The sequence below is a fragment of the Antrostomus carolinensis genome, unplaced genomic scaffold (genome assembly GCF_000700745.2).
Source record: "Antrostomus carolinensis isolate BGI_N321 unplaced genomic scaffold, ASM70074v2 scaffold5804, whole genome shotgun sequence".
NCBI lineage: Eukaryota > Metazoa > Chordata > Aves > Caprimulgiformes > Caprimulgidae > Antrostomus > Antrostomus carolinensis.
In genome coordinates, this window is record NW_010312709.1 from 59,035 (window position 1) to 71,895 (window position 12,861).

At 40.9% G+C, this 12,861-nt stretch overlaps 1 protein-coding gene across 1 annotated transcript in view; it reads left to right on the top strand.

The window, feature by feature from the left end:
- The window catches only part of PPP1R1C (protein phosphatase 1 regulatory inhibitor subunit 1C), a 52,885-nt gene extending 45,570 nt beyond the window's left edge, over nt 1-7,315 (top strand). The window contains exon 5 of the mRNA XM_029084762.1: nt 7,227-7,315. Coding sequence (XP_028940595.1) covers nt 7,227-7,315 — 89 coding nt within the window. The remainder of the gene's footprint in view (nt 1-7,226) is intronic.
- The last annotated feature ends 5,546 nt before the right edge of the window (nt 7,316-12,861 follow it).

The following is a 12,861-nucleotide window of genomic DNA, read 5'->3' on the forward strand; positions in this document are numbered from 1 at the left end:
ATAAAATTAAAATAAAATAAAATAAAATAAATATAAGGTGTAGACAGTGAGCATCATTTTTGGAGAGCTTGATGGTAGAAGGAAGCATTGGGCAGCAGTTGGGGAGGCAAGTAGGGTTAAGGATGGGGTTAATGTTTTTTAAGGAATTACTAACAAAAGCTTATACACTGAACTCTGACTTGTATGCAAGGAGAGCTTATCTAAACCAACCAATTAAGTAAAAATGGGTTAAAGGTTTCAGGAACTGATTGTACAGATGAGGGAGGTAGATAGCAGGTCATTTATACAAGGAGGAAACAAGAGAAAGCTCAAAATAGGCATTTGGGAAACTATAGAATTTTCCTTACTGGTTTACTGTCCTGCTTTTGCATTGAGTATATACACTTCTGTATTTCAGCTGTTTAAAACAAAAAAAAAATACAGTAGGATTTATTTTTTTCTGGCCAAACAACTGAATTTTTGATCAAGAAGGTCAAAGTACTTAGGATGTGTGTGTCCTGTAGGTGTGCATGGGGTAAGCTTTGAGTTTTCCATGACCAGTAATGACAGCTGTGTTTCTGACACCTTTATCAAATGGGACAGAAGGAAGACAAGACATATATGTCTTACTTCTAATAATTTTGTCAGTGTAGCTGGCATGCACCTGACAATGAACATTTGAAGATGACTAAACCTGCTTTTTCTAAAGTTTTGTGAAGCAGCAAATGCCAAGAATGGAGGCCAGTTAAGCTGTATTCTGTTGAACTGATGAAAGTCACAGAGAGGAAAAGTGTTTAATCATTGCTCAGCTCCTGTGGAAGGAGGTTTCTGCCAGGCAGCTGCTCCTCTGGGCTCGGACAGTCCTCAGCTTCTGCTGGAGGTGGTAAGAGCAGGAAGCCTTTTCTGTGCTTTGCAGTGGGGAGCTTCCTGGAGCAGGGACCTGTGCCCTGGGCTGGGCAGCGTGCCAGTGAGCTGTACCACAAGCTTGGCCTGTCGCAGGGAGAGCCTCCGTGCTCTCCTGCTAGCACTGACTGGCAGAAGGGAGCACGTTCCCTCACACAGAGCACCCGAAGCTTCTGGAAACATCTGGCAAAACATTTAGTAAAGTGTTGAGAGCCTGTGTTACTTCCATTGTGCAGATGCCTAGCTGAGTGAGAAAGCAATCTCTTTTGCAGAAGCAGTGCATAGGCTTTGGTTTTATCAACACAGTATGTATTTCAAAAATCTGTTACTTCTGCAAACAGCGAGCATAGATTTTTAACTATGTCCTGGTTTTTAGCTGGGACAGAGCTAGGTTGCTTTTTAGTAGCTAGAATAGTGCTGTGTTTTGGTTTCAGCCTGGGATTTGTTATGAGAGAAAAACTGAAAACAAACCAGTATTTTCATTTTTGTCACTGGAAGTGAAGGGCTTCATGTTTTGTTACTCTACAAGTGCAGGATCTAGGGGAGTTGAGGAGTATTTAAATTAATAAGCTAAATTTGGATATGCCAATAAGATATTCCATATCATATAAAATCCTCCACTGGATTTGAACAAGTCTATCAACATCTTCTTGTGTGAGGAGGGGCAAATACAGTATTGCAGGCACAGCCTAATGCATGGTGAATAATTGAGGACCTCTCTTGGTTTCCACAACCCCTCAAAGATAACAGAGAAGGGCCTCACACTGACACTAGCTGGTCCCTCTGCACCCTCACATGCAGGCCACCAGCCCCGTAGACTTCTGTGGGTCAGTATTTCTCAAGGGATCACGGACTCAACCTTTCCTCTCCTCTTTGGACCTTGTCTGTGAGCATAAAGGCTTGGTAGACCTTCTCAGTCCAGACAAAGGCAAAGAAGGTATTGAGCACCTCAGTCTCATCTGTGTCTAGATCGCTCACCTCACTCAGCTGCAGGCCCACTTTTTCCTTGTTTTTCTTTTACTCTGAAGGTAGGAGAAGAAACTCATCCTGTGATCCCTGACACCCTTTGCTAGTTTCCACTTAAGGTGAGCCTGAGTTTCCCTACCACTATTCCTGTATTGTGGGCGTGTATTTTTCTCCATATTCCTCATTTTTACCTTGTCTTGACTTTCATCCACTGTATGCATCATCTTTTTGGCACTGGAGCTCACTCATGGAGTCCTTGCTTAGCCAAGATGGTCTTCTGATATAGCTACTTGTTCTCCTGTATCAGTATGGACTACTGTGCTTGGAGGAGGCTGCCCCTGAAGACCTGCCAGCTCTTCTGGGCTCTTTCATCTTCACAACTGTCTCCCACTGCTTCCAACTTAGACAAAGAACTGTGGTTGATGCTGTTTTTAATTACATTAATTTTGAGTTTTCTTCTGTTGTTTTTTTTTTTTTTTAATTCAAAAATTCATTTCAGTTGTGAAGAAAACCAGAAAATGAGGAAGGAGTTTTAGAGAAGTCAAAACATATTTGACTGTTAAATTCAAACCAGAATGTTCCATAAAAAAATAGAAGATCTTTTTCCTGTTTAGTGGTTTGAATACATTATTTTTGTTTTGCTATTCTTGTTTTTGCTCTAGAACATATTTCATTTAGGATTGGCATAAAGTAGACATTTTTATTTGGCCATTATCCTCTTTGGCGAGGTTTGTTTGCTTGATAATTTCAAAGTGATTTGACTTCTGAAACTCTGAAAATCAGGCTGCTTTGTCTGTGGCTCAGCTTTGCCTTTCACTGCTTTCTGAAAATCTGGAAATGTGTTTTTGATAGAGAGAGGATCAGCTCCAAATCATAAAATTAAATAACCCTTTAAACTTTAGGGAATTCAAATTGCCAACCAGATTTAAATCGTGAGTTTGGTAAATGTCAACACCGTTCCTTGGGCAGTGAAGCAGGGTGAAGGAAGAAGTGTTAAATAGGATGGGGAGCTGCCTTAGTCACTTGAGATGGGGAGCTGCCTTAATTACTCGAATCTTTTTTTTTTTTTTTTTTTTTTATTTTTTCAGGAGATATTTAATTCAGGAACACTTGGTTATTTCATATCTTGTGACACTGCTTAGCCTTCTAATCTGCTGCTTTAGTCAGATGGAGAGAAGCAAAAAGACAGCTGTTGATTAAACGCATAGATGTTGTTATGTGACTGCAAAAATGCCAGAAAGTTGTCCCATTTGCACTCATAATTTATAAGTAATCTAGAAATATGCTTTGAGGCAGTGACTGCATCTAAAAAGAATTACCAGTTTAAAGTGTATTAGTGCATGGCTGCTGAGTATGGGGTGGCATATTAAGGATTTCTTCATCAGCATTAATTGGATTGAATTACCTGCAGTGAAATATGAGCCCTTTGAGGAAAAACAATTCTTGTCCTGCTGGCTTTAGAAGCATAAAAGGGAGTGGGGGAAAAAGGGAAAAAAACAAGAGGCAGTGTCCAGACAGTTATGGCAGAATAAGAGTCAGTTTGACCATCGTATGAAATCGCTGCCAGGGAGTGGTGAGAAGAGGCAGCCTTCAGGCTGGAAGGGAGTTTTGGTTGTCAGACCTCCCGGGTGAAGAGTAAAGCCCCATGCAGAGCGTGAGGTTGCAGAGTGGCAGCTGGGTCGGGCACAGAGGGGCCTGGAGACTGGTGGGGTCAGCAGGATGGCTCAGACCCTACCAGCCACCTCTGCAGGCAAGGGGAGAGCCGGGCAGGGCCAGGCAGCCCAGGCTGGGTGTAGAGCCTGGACAGAAATGAAAGAGCATCAGGACAGTGCAGGCACAGTGCTTCAGGAAGGTGAGGGTGTCCCCAGATTCAGAGTTACCCACTGCCTGGAACAAGGGACATTGATGAGACAGGATGACTCTGTGATCAGCATTTGCAGTCCTCCCTGTTTGCAATTTCTGTTATGAAGCTTGTATAGCTCATGTGGAACCAGTAACTTGATGTTTCTAACTTGGATCTGCTGTATGTACAAACAGTACCTTCTAAAATTTCCCCCATACATCCTCCTAAATATCCTGGCTTTGTTTTGTTGGGTTTTTTTTCTATGAGTAAAATCTTAGAATCTACATTTCTTGCTCATCTTTACTACCATGCTTCATCAATGAACAGAAACAAACCCCAAACAACAGTGTTCTGGTGCTTCTTGATCACTATTTGAGAAAGCTGAGGGCATGAACTGTGTTACTGGTGTATGAAGATTGAAAAGATTAGAAGGAAATGTCCTTTCTAATAAATTAACGTTACCATAGTAGCAGTTGTAAAAACAGTTAGGGTGACCCAAGTAATAAGTTTTCACTCAGTTTCTAGACAGAATGTAACCTCCCAGCAAGCAATTTAGATACTGGTAAACAAAAGTACTGGGTATGAATAGATCCAACTTGCTTAGAAAAAAATATTTCTGTGAATAGAGCTCCACCTCACTACCTGCTTATCATTTGCTTCCTATGGACAAAGGGCAGGGCACACAGCTTGAATAACCCTGCTGGAGTGACACCCAAGAGCCACCGTAAAGGCCTCTTCTCTTGGCTTTTTTCAGCCAAGCAGGAGCTCCAACGCCTTCTGACCATTTTTGGCAGCCACTCTGGGTTACTGCAGTGTTGTGTGGCTAGCTATGCTTTTCATCTAGGAGTATGATTGCTATCATTTAACTAAGTATTTTTAATACTCCAGAATTTTTTTTGCATTGTAAAAGTCTGGCAATTTATGCAGGATATGTATCTTTCCAGGAAAGCCACCAGCCTTTTCTGTCATGCGTGTTCATTTGTTACCGACAGGAATTTCATCACCTGTACGTCGATTCACGCTAACTTATTTCGTTGTGTGGCTGAGCATCTTATTTCATAATGCCACACATAGGATCTGTTAATTGTGACAACCCGATGGTGTCGGAACATTGTGAGGCTTATGAATAATGACGCTGGGTCTTGTGTACTTATTGGTCAGGGGAGGAAACCCCGTGAGTCTTTACTTTCAAATGACACTGTGGTATTAAATGACTGGCAGAGGTGAAGGCAGGTTGTAGAATAGAGGTTATGAAAAATCATTAAATAAGATTAATAGTTGCCTGCTACCTGAAAATCAATGGATAAGGCTCAATGATGTAATTTCTCTCCATTTCCTGCAATTTTCACATTCAATATTGCAATTAAACTCCTACCAAAAATACCATTCCATGAAGCTTCATCATACTGTGTATCATATGCCTTCTTTTCTGTATATAACTTTACCCTTTTGATCTTTGAAAAACTCCCTAAAAATGATGCATTCTCTCTCCTAGCAATTCCTGTTTGATGTACTGAATAGTAGCTATTAGACAGGTTACTGTGAATGTGAAAGAAATGGCTCTGTAAGCCCAGGGGTAAACAACAGGAGACAAATTTGCCCTACAAACACTGTATCATTTTGAAATTAATGCCCATTAACCTATAGTTATGTGAAATAATATCTAAAGTGTTTGTCTTACTGAAGGGTGTTGCTAAAAAGGCCAGCTTTGTGGCAGCTGAGCACCCTAAGTGTTTCTTCATATATCACAGTTACTTAATTGGAAAAGGTTTGATTATTGCAGGGCACACTTAAAAGTACTGTGGCTTGGGAACATTAATTTATTTGCTTGTTTTACATCTGGACAGTTTCCCAGGAAAGCAAGTACTGTCATTTTTGTGTGGAAAAATAACAGAGAGGAGCCCAGAGCCCAGCACAGAGCAGTGACAGGCTCCTGTTGGAAGTGCTGGCTGCACTCCTGTTACACGACCCATTGTAAGAGCCTGTTTTCAGCTGTTTGTAACTTTGTTGAACTGGAATAACTTATGCTGAAATTTTTTTCAAGTGATGTATTTGGAAAAAAAACTATCCCATATTTTGGAGTGGTGTGGACACAAACAGTGAAGTGTAGAAACCTCCAGGTTAAGTGACACTGGGGCCAAGACTCTTGGAGATACATCATCAATTCCTCCTACTCACAATTTGAGGTAATCTGGATTTTGCCCTGTATGCCTTAAGGGTGCACCCTTTTTTGAAAATTGTGCCTCTAAAAGTGTTATGACAGTGGGGTCTTTGATTATCCAGATGCAATTAGCTAAAGCAGCCGGGATGCAATTTCTCCTCAACAGAGGAACTGATGAATAAAGGAAAGGGTTTTTTCTGACAATCAGAAATTGTGAATAGAACTACATAAGATCTGTAATGAAACCAAAAATGTTTCCATATTACAGCAGTAATGACACCAGAAAACCTAACTCAGGCTTACATTTTGTTGAAATCATGTCTTTTTCACTAATAGTTATGTTCCCACTGCAATTGTTTTTGTTAAAAACTAGAGGACCCAGAAACTTACCTTGTGCAATTGTTGTTTAGATTTTCTGAAAATAACAACCCTTCATCCCTGGTCTCTCCTCTGTGTCACCCTTTTACCTTGGTTTTGCCTCCTTTTTTAGCTTGAATTATTCTATCACCCCAAGGCAGAGCTGAGGAGATGGGATTAGGCCCATTCATTGAGGTCTGCTTGCTTGTACTGAATATGGGACAGGGAAAATAACTTCGCGTTTTGGTTAATTTTCAGAGAGCCTACTTCACTTGCTGGCTTAAACCAGTCAGCCCAGCAGCAGGGACTTCACAACTTTCCTCAAACCTAAACTTCCAAATACCCCATGATAGGTATTTACACTTTCATCCAGCCCCACATGGTGTTTGGAGGTCAACAGAATACATTCTCCATGTGAGAAATGATTCAATTTTGTCGCAGCTTCAGTGCCAGCAGTTCCGTCTCTGTCAGGTGTGATGCTCTTTTTGCATCAGGAGAGCTCTGCAGGTCACATGCAGACTATGGGGACGCACGCTGGAGAAGACCTCTGGTGCACATGGGAAGCTGTGACTGTGGGGCACTGGGTCTGTGTGATTGATGACCTTCAAATGATCAGTCTCAGAAAGAGGCTCAAGTTGAAATTCTCATAGGATATTTCCCATGTCTACTGTCTGAGCCATGAAAACTTTTAACTTGCTTGAGATGGGCAACACTAATCTGATCAAGGATTACCAAGGGAAAAAGAGAAAGAAATACTATTCTCTTCTACAAGGCATCTTTCAGCAGTTTTTCTAATTTAAAAAGTTATAATTTCCCTAAGAGCCTATATTTGAAGAAGATAATATTTCTGTTGGAAACACACTGTAGTAGTGCTTGAACTCAGAGGTGAAAAAGGGAGTCAGTATGGGCATTAAAAAACTCGCCATTAGTTTGATTTTTGGGGTTTTTTTCTTCCTTTAGGAAAAAAATGTCTGACGTGAGCTAACACAACTTTAACCATGACTTCTACACTTGCAGGGATTAAGCATCTGAAGAGTCAGAGCGATTCAGCATTTCCAGAGGAAGAAGAGGGCGTTAGTGAAAGGGAAGAGGAGTGGGGTCATTAAAGAGTGCGAAGCTGCCTCGAGTCCCATCACGGAGAGTAACTGAACTGCGCAGCCGTGCGTGCGTCCGACCATTCGCCACTGCTTGTGTCCCCGCACCGCAGCACTCGGCGTGCCGGCAGCGCCGCGGCTCCCTGGGGAGCACCCTCGGCTGGGTTTTACAGCCACCTGCAAATGTGTTCTGTGATCCTTATACCTGAAGATAAAACAATTATTTTAAAGTAATTTTTCTTTCATTTTCTATGACTTAGAAATGTAATTTGCAAATGTGTTAGCGACCTGACATCAGTACTGCCAGAGCTTAACTATTGCGTGTGAGCTGTACTCAAAGACCTGTTGTAAATAAAACTGATTTAAAAGCTACAAAATAAATAATAAGCTCATTTAGACAAGATTGTATATTGCACAGTGGGTTTGTCTAGTGCACAGAGAATTGTCCATATAAAATGATCCTTTCAGTTAAGGGCAGCTTTTACCAGTGTTATTAGAGTTACTTGCAGAAATGTAGATAGAAACAAAGTAAGCAGTGGTGACTCTTAGTCTAGAAAAGAAGAAAACAAAGACACTTCCCCATGTTCTCTGGATATGCAATGCTTAAAGTACTTGTCTTGCTTTTGGTCTGAGGCTGCCTGGGTACATCAGCCAAAACCATTTATCTTTATGCAAGATCATTGTTGTCTAGAGGCATTAGAAAAAGTTTTGATTTGGGAGTCAGAGGAAACACAGCAGTGTGAGACCTGTGAGCAGGATCCCACACACCAGCTGAGCCACGGGAAATGCCAATATTCACCTTTGTCACCTGCAGCAAGTACAGGGTACAACCTTCTCTGGGAAAGAAGGCCAGACTATTCTGCATTTGTCACAGCTTCAGACAGTAAATGGCAGCACATCAAGCTGCAGTGATTCAGAGTGTGTTTGAGCCCTAGGGTTTTTGTTTGAAGCATGATATGTTTATACCAATATTTTCATTTGTTAAAGCATGCAAACTCTATGGCATAAAATGAAATAAGGTGGACAAATTACACTTCACAGGTCATTTCCTCTTTTATCGATGGCCAGTTTTTAAATCAGTTCACTGCTGTTTTGTCTTAACTGTTTGCCTTTGATACAAAGTTTTACCCTTGGTTTATCTTTCCACTGTTTAAAGTCTCTTTTAAAGAGCTGAGCTAGGGGAAAAAAAAAATAAAAAAAAAAAGAAGAAAGAAAAAAAAAGAAAAATGAGCCTTTTGTCTATGCCTTGCATAGTGATTTCACTCTCAATCCAAGGTCTTCCACGAAGACTTGCTGAAAACAGAATCTGTCAACAAGTGTTTCTTTATGTTTGGGAGCCATCTTTTTGCCCTCCATCTGCATCTCTGTATCTATCCTCTTTGCTGACATTTTTTGGTAGAAACACTGCAAACAGGATCCATGATTCCAGCTCAGCATGGATATGCAAGACAGACTCAAAGAAGGATTCTTCAGTTGTACAGAAGCAGCTACAAAACTTACAGAACTGAGGGGGTTTATGCCACAAACAACAAAAAGAAGGAAGCGACTCTTCAGAAGCCATTTGAATGAACCAAAGTAAAGACTGGAATGGTATCAAGAAGAGCTCAGCTCTGGTCCCAGCTTTGCTTTTACACAGCACTAGGCTCTTCACATACTCATTTGGCGCCACAGTACTCCCAGCTGTAAAAAAAGTCATTGGTGTTTAACCTCACACCATGGATCTGTGTCACTAGCTAATAAAGCACTATTGATATTAATGGCTTTTTGCTGGTTATTAGTGCCTATAGGCTTCAAATGAGGATTGTCTAGGACTTCTGGGCAAATTAAAAAGTGTGCATGATTTATAATACCTGATATCAAGACAAGGTATTGAACACTTTGGAATCTCAACATTCCAAACGAAACACAAACATCTGATAAGAGCATGGAGTATTCATCACTGAACACCCTGTTTCAGGGTGACTGTTGGACTTGAGGATGATTACACTTTCTAAATAATAGGAAAATAAATAGATTTAGTTTGAACTGGATCTGAGTGTTTCCAAGATCGTTACTGCAGCAAGAAGAGGACAATAAGTCTGTTTTACAGCCATGATCTGGACGAAACATCAAGGTAAGATAAGAGCTTCAGATAGCCACGCCAGTATTTAGATACATCTCTAAATCCAGGTCTTATCATCTCCCTATCTCTAAATATTCCAGCTACATTTTATCGTTTTAAAAGCCTGTTTCTTTTTCTCTTTCTTGACCCAAGGTTAAGCAAGCAGCATGTCTGAGTAGAGAAATAGATGCCTCCTTTCTGGCAAATGGACAGGACTAAGACTTGTTGCAGAGATTTCACTTCATCATTTGCTGGTGGGATCTCATCTGAAGGACAAAGTCAGGATGCACATTTTTTTAATACATCAGCCATTTTTAGCTTAAAAAGCTAAGTAAACCCTGTTTGTCTGATCTCCCACTTGTGACGAATACAGCAAGTGGAGCTAGGAGGCAAGAGTAAAACAAAGCCCAGGAGAAAAGTGCTTGACATGGAGCAGAGCTGAAACACTGTAGTGGACTGTCAGAGAACGCCATGACAGAAATGTCTAGGCATGGGGAAATCAGAAAGGAAGGTCAGGAAAAGCTTGCTTACTAAAAGTCTGCTTAGTAAAGTAGGTCTTTCCTGGGTTTTGGCACAGCCTCTGACATTTAAAAACAGCAGCCTTAGACAGAGAGCCTCTCATATGCTTGGCTTGTAATTGAAAGCTCTGGTTGTCTCACACCATGGTAAGCTCCACATAGGTGTTCTTGAACAATGTAGATCTCTTTGTGGGAGTCAGTGGTCAATCATTGTTGCCCAACGTGTTTATGTCACCAAAAGCATGGATCAAAAAAACCCCAAACCTAATGTTGTAGATGGATTGTATTAGTCCGTTTTCCACAAAGAGCGATGGAAAAAAGAAAGCAGAAAAAAAAACGCCCAGGCAAGTAATGAACACAGTTCTTTCCTAATTAACAACTCCGATTTGTGTCTTTTTCCTCTTCTCCCTTCCATGTTTTTAAATCTACTGCCTTTCCGTGCTGTGTTAAGTTTGTTGTTGTTCTTGCTTTCAAGGTACTGTAGGAAATGTTATTTGCAGAAATGAAACGAAGCTGTCTCCTCGGACCATTCTCAGGCTTTTCCCAGTATCCCTTAACTCATTAATGTTCAGTGGTTTAAAGGCGTTTTGTTATTGCATTTTACAGCCTTGTTTCTTTTTCTTATGCTATACTTGTTATTCCATGACAGATTCTTCCCTTCAGAGAGATTTATTGAGACATTGTGCTAATAAGTTATTTGGAAAAATTCCATGGTTTGACTTACAGGATGGTATATGTTGTTTATTCTCCGGGTGTAAAACCAGATAATATTTAAATAGATACAAATTAAGAGACAAGATTTAAAAGTCCTTTCCAAAGCATAATTTCCACTAAGTCAGAGGCATTTTGCTTCAGAGTGGACACAGGTTTTGGTGAACAGCATACCTTCTTTTGGGGAAATAGGATGTGTAGTGCACAGGAAAGCTTCTTTTACTGCTATCAATTTAATTACTGAATTTCTTGCATTTTTTTAAAGATTGTCAGAAATGGTGTTGAAGTGTTCAAAGAATACCCCACTGTCTTCTCATGTCATTATTTGTCCCCACTAATGTAAACTGAAAAAACAATCACCATTAATTCTTGGGCCTCTGGTGTTACTGAACCAAAACTCCAACACCATGGTGTCGACTGTGAGGCAAGGCGGTGGGCAGTGGTCCTGCTGCCTGCACTTGGGCCAGGGACTTCCCCTGCGTCCAGGGTCCAGGCCAGTCAGTAAGAAGGGACAGCCAGTCCACCTGCACTTCCTCTAACAGACCGCTGTACCAAGGGCCAAGTCAGTGTCGGCTTTTGCTCTTTAAAAAATGTATTTATTTTATTCCACAAGGCAAACTGTGGAGCGGCTGTCAGAGCTCTCTCCAGAGCTGGTCTGGGTAGGCTGCAGTGCTGAGGGGTTTGGGGAGGGACCTAAGTGGGGTTCCTGCAGGCTGCGGGGCTGCTTTTGTGTGAGCTGAGCAGCTGGCACTGTACAATGAATTGTCCCTAGCTCAGTGCAGGGTGTTCCTCTCATTTTCTTTCTCTTACAGACTGAGACATAGGGTTTTTATGAGGGACCTTATTCCTGCAATACATAAGGCTTCATCTATCGCCTAGCCCTTGGGGTACACTGTAAGGGCATATTTCAAACATGCTGTCCCTAAAGCTCCCTTTTCTTCCTGTCCTATGGCATACATGGTGGTGCTCAGGTCCACAGATCTTTCTTTTTCTTCTTTTTTTTCCTTTTTTTCTTTAGCAGCTCAATGCAACCGTGAGCTGCAGTAAGAGTTTCAGTTGTTCTGCTGGTTCCTTACATGTGCAATTACATTTGACCTTTTCATGCAGAGCATTATGCTTGGCAAGAAAGTAGATGCTAAATGTCTCCTATGCTTTGCTGTATTCTCTCTTTTACCCTCCAGTGAGGACAGCAGCACTTTGGGCAAATCTTAAGCAAGATATTTCTGCACCCTCTACTAAACCTCAGGCCACTTGATAAGATGCTACTGATCTTCAGTCACAGCAAAATTGGTTGATGGAGTTTCTACAAGTTCAATGTCTATATTTCTGGTATAGGGTTTGGGTTTTGGGGGTTTTTTGGGGGTGGGTGTTTTGTTTATTAAATAATCTGGGCTTTTTAGGACAGAAAAGATGTGTCGTATTACTGCTAGGCCAATCGCTTCAATTTTGTAATGATTCATTTGCTTAGTATATACTGACCCTTAGTGGTAAGTTGAGATTTAATTGCATTGCCAAGTTTCTAAATTTTGCTTTTCTCTTTGGCTTAACTGTTCAGAAAATGGCAGGAATATTTGCTGTGCCTCAGGATAGTCTGTCTATGTAAATAGCCCACATTGTCTTCAACAGACGTAATAGGCATGTTAAAATAATGATGACAGGTGTTATTAGCTCTCCTGACGGGAGGGCTGTGGGAAGCGGGGGTGTCGAAAGGTTATTCCAAAATGCAAAACAAAAACGTTGGCATTGAGAACCAGTACTCTCCACATAATGAGAAACAAATAAGAACTTGGTATCTGGCACTAACGAACACCTCAAGCTAACTGTGGAACGAGTATTAATTAGGTTTCCAAAATAGCATCTTTCTGAAAAGCAGCTGAGGTGTAATATTGCTCTTTATTAATCAAAGCAATGGGACAATGTGAACTCTGCAAAAAATAAATGGTTTGCAGATGGCTGTGTGCATCTTTAATAACGACAGAAGAACACAAGTTACAGCTTTAAATGCCAGAGAGCCTTTCTGCATCTTCTCCTTTTCAGAGCACGATATTTGCAGTTTTCAAGGCAGTGAGGAAAGTGTGTTGGTTTCTTATTACATTTTCCCTGCAGCATAAATTCTATTGATGTGCTTCCCTAATCATGCTAATTATACTGCCATATGTTGCTCTCATCTTTCTTTTTCTCTCCTAATGGGACATAGATTCTCTCTTTTGAATATGTCATTTGTTTAT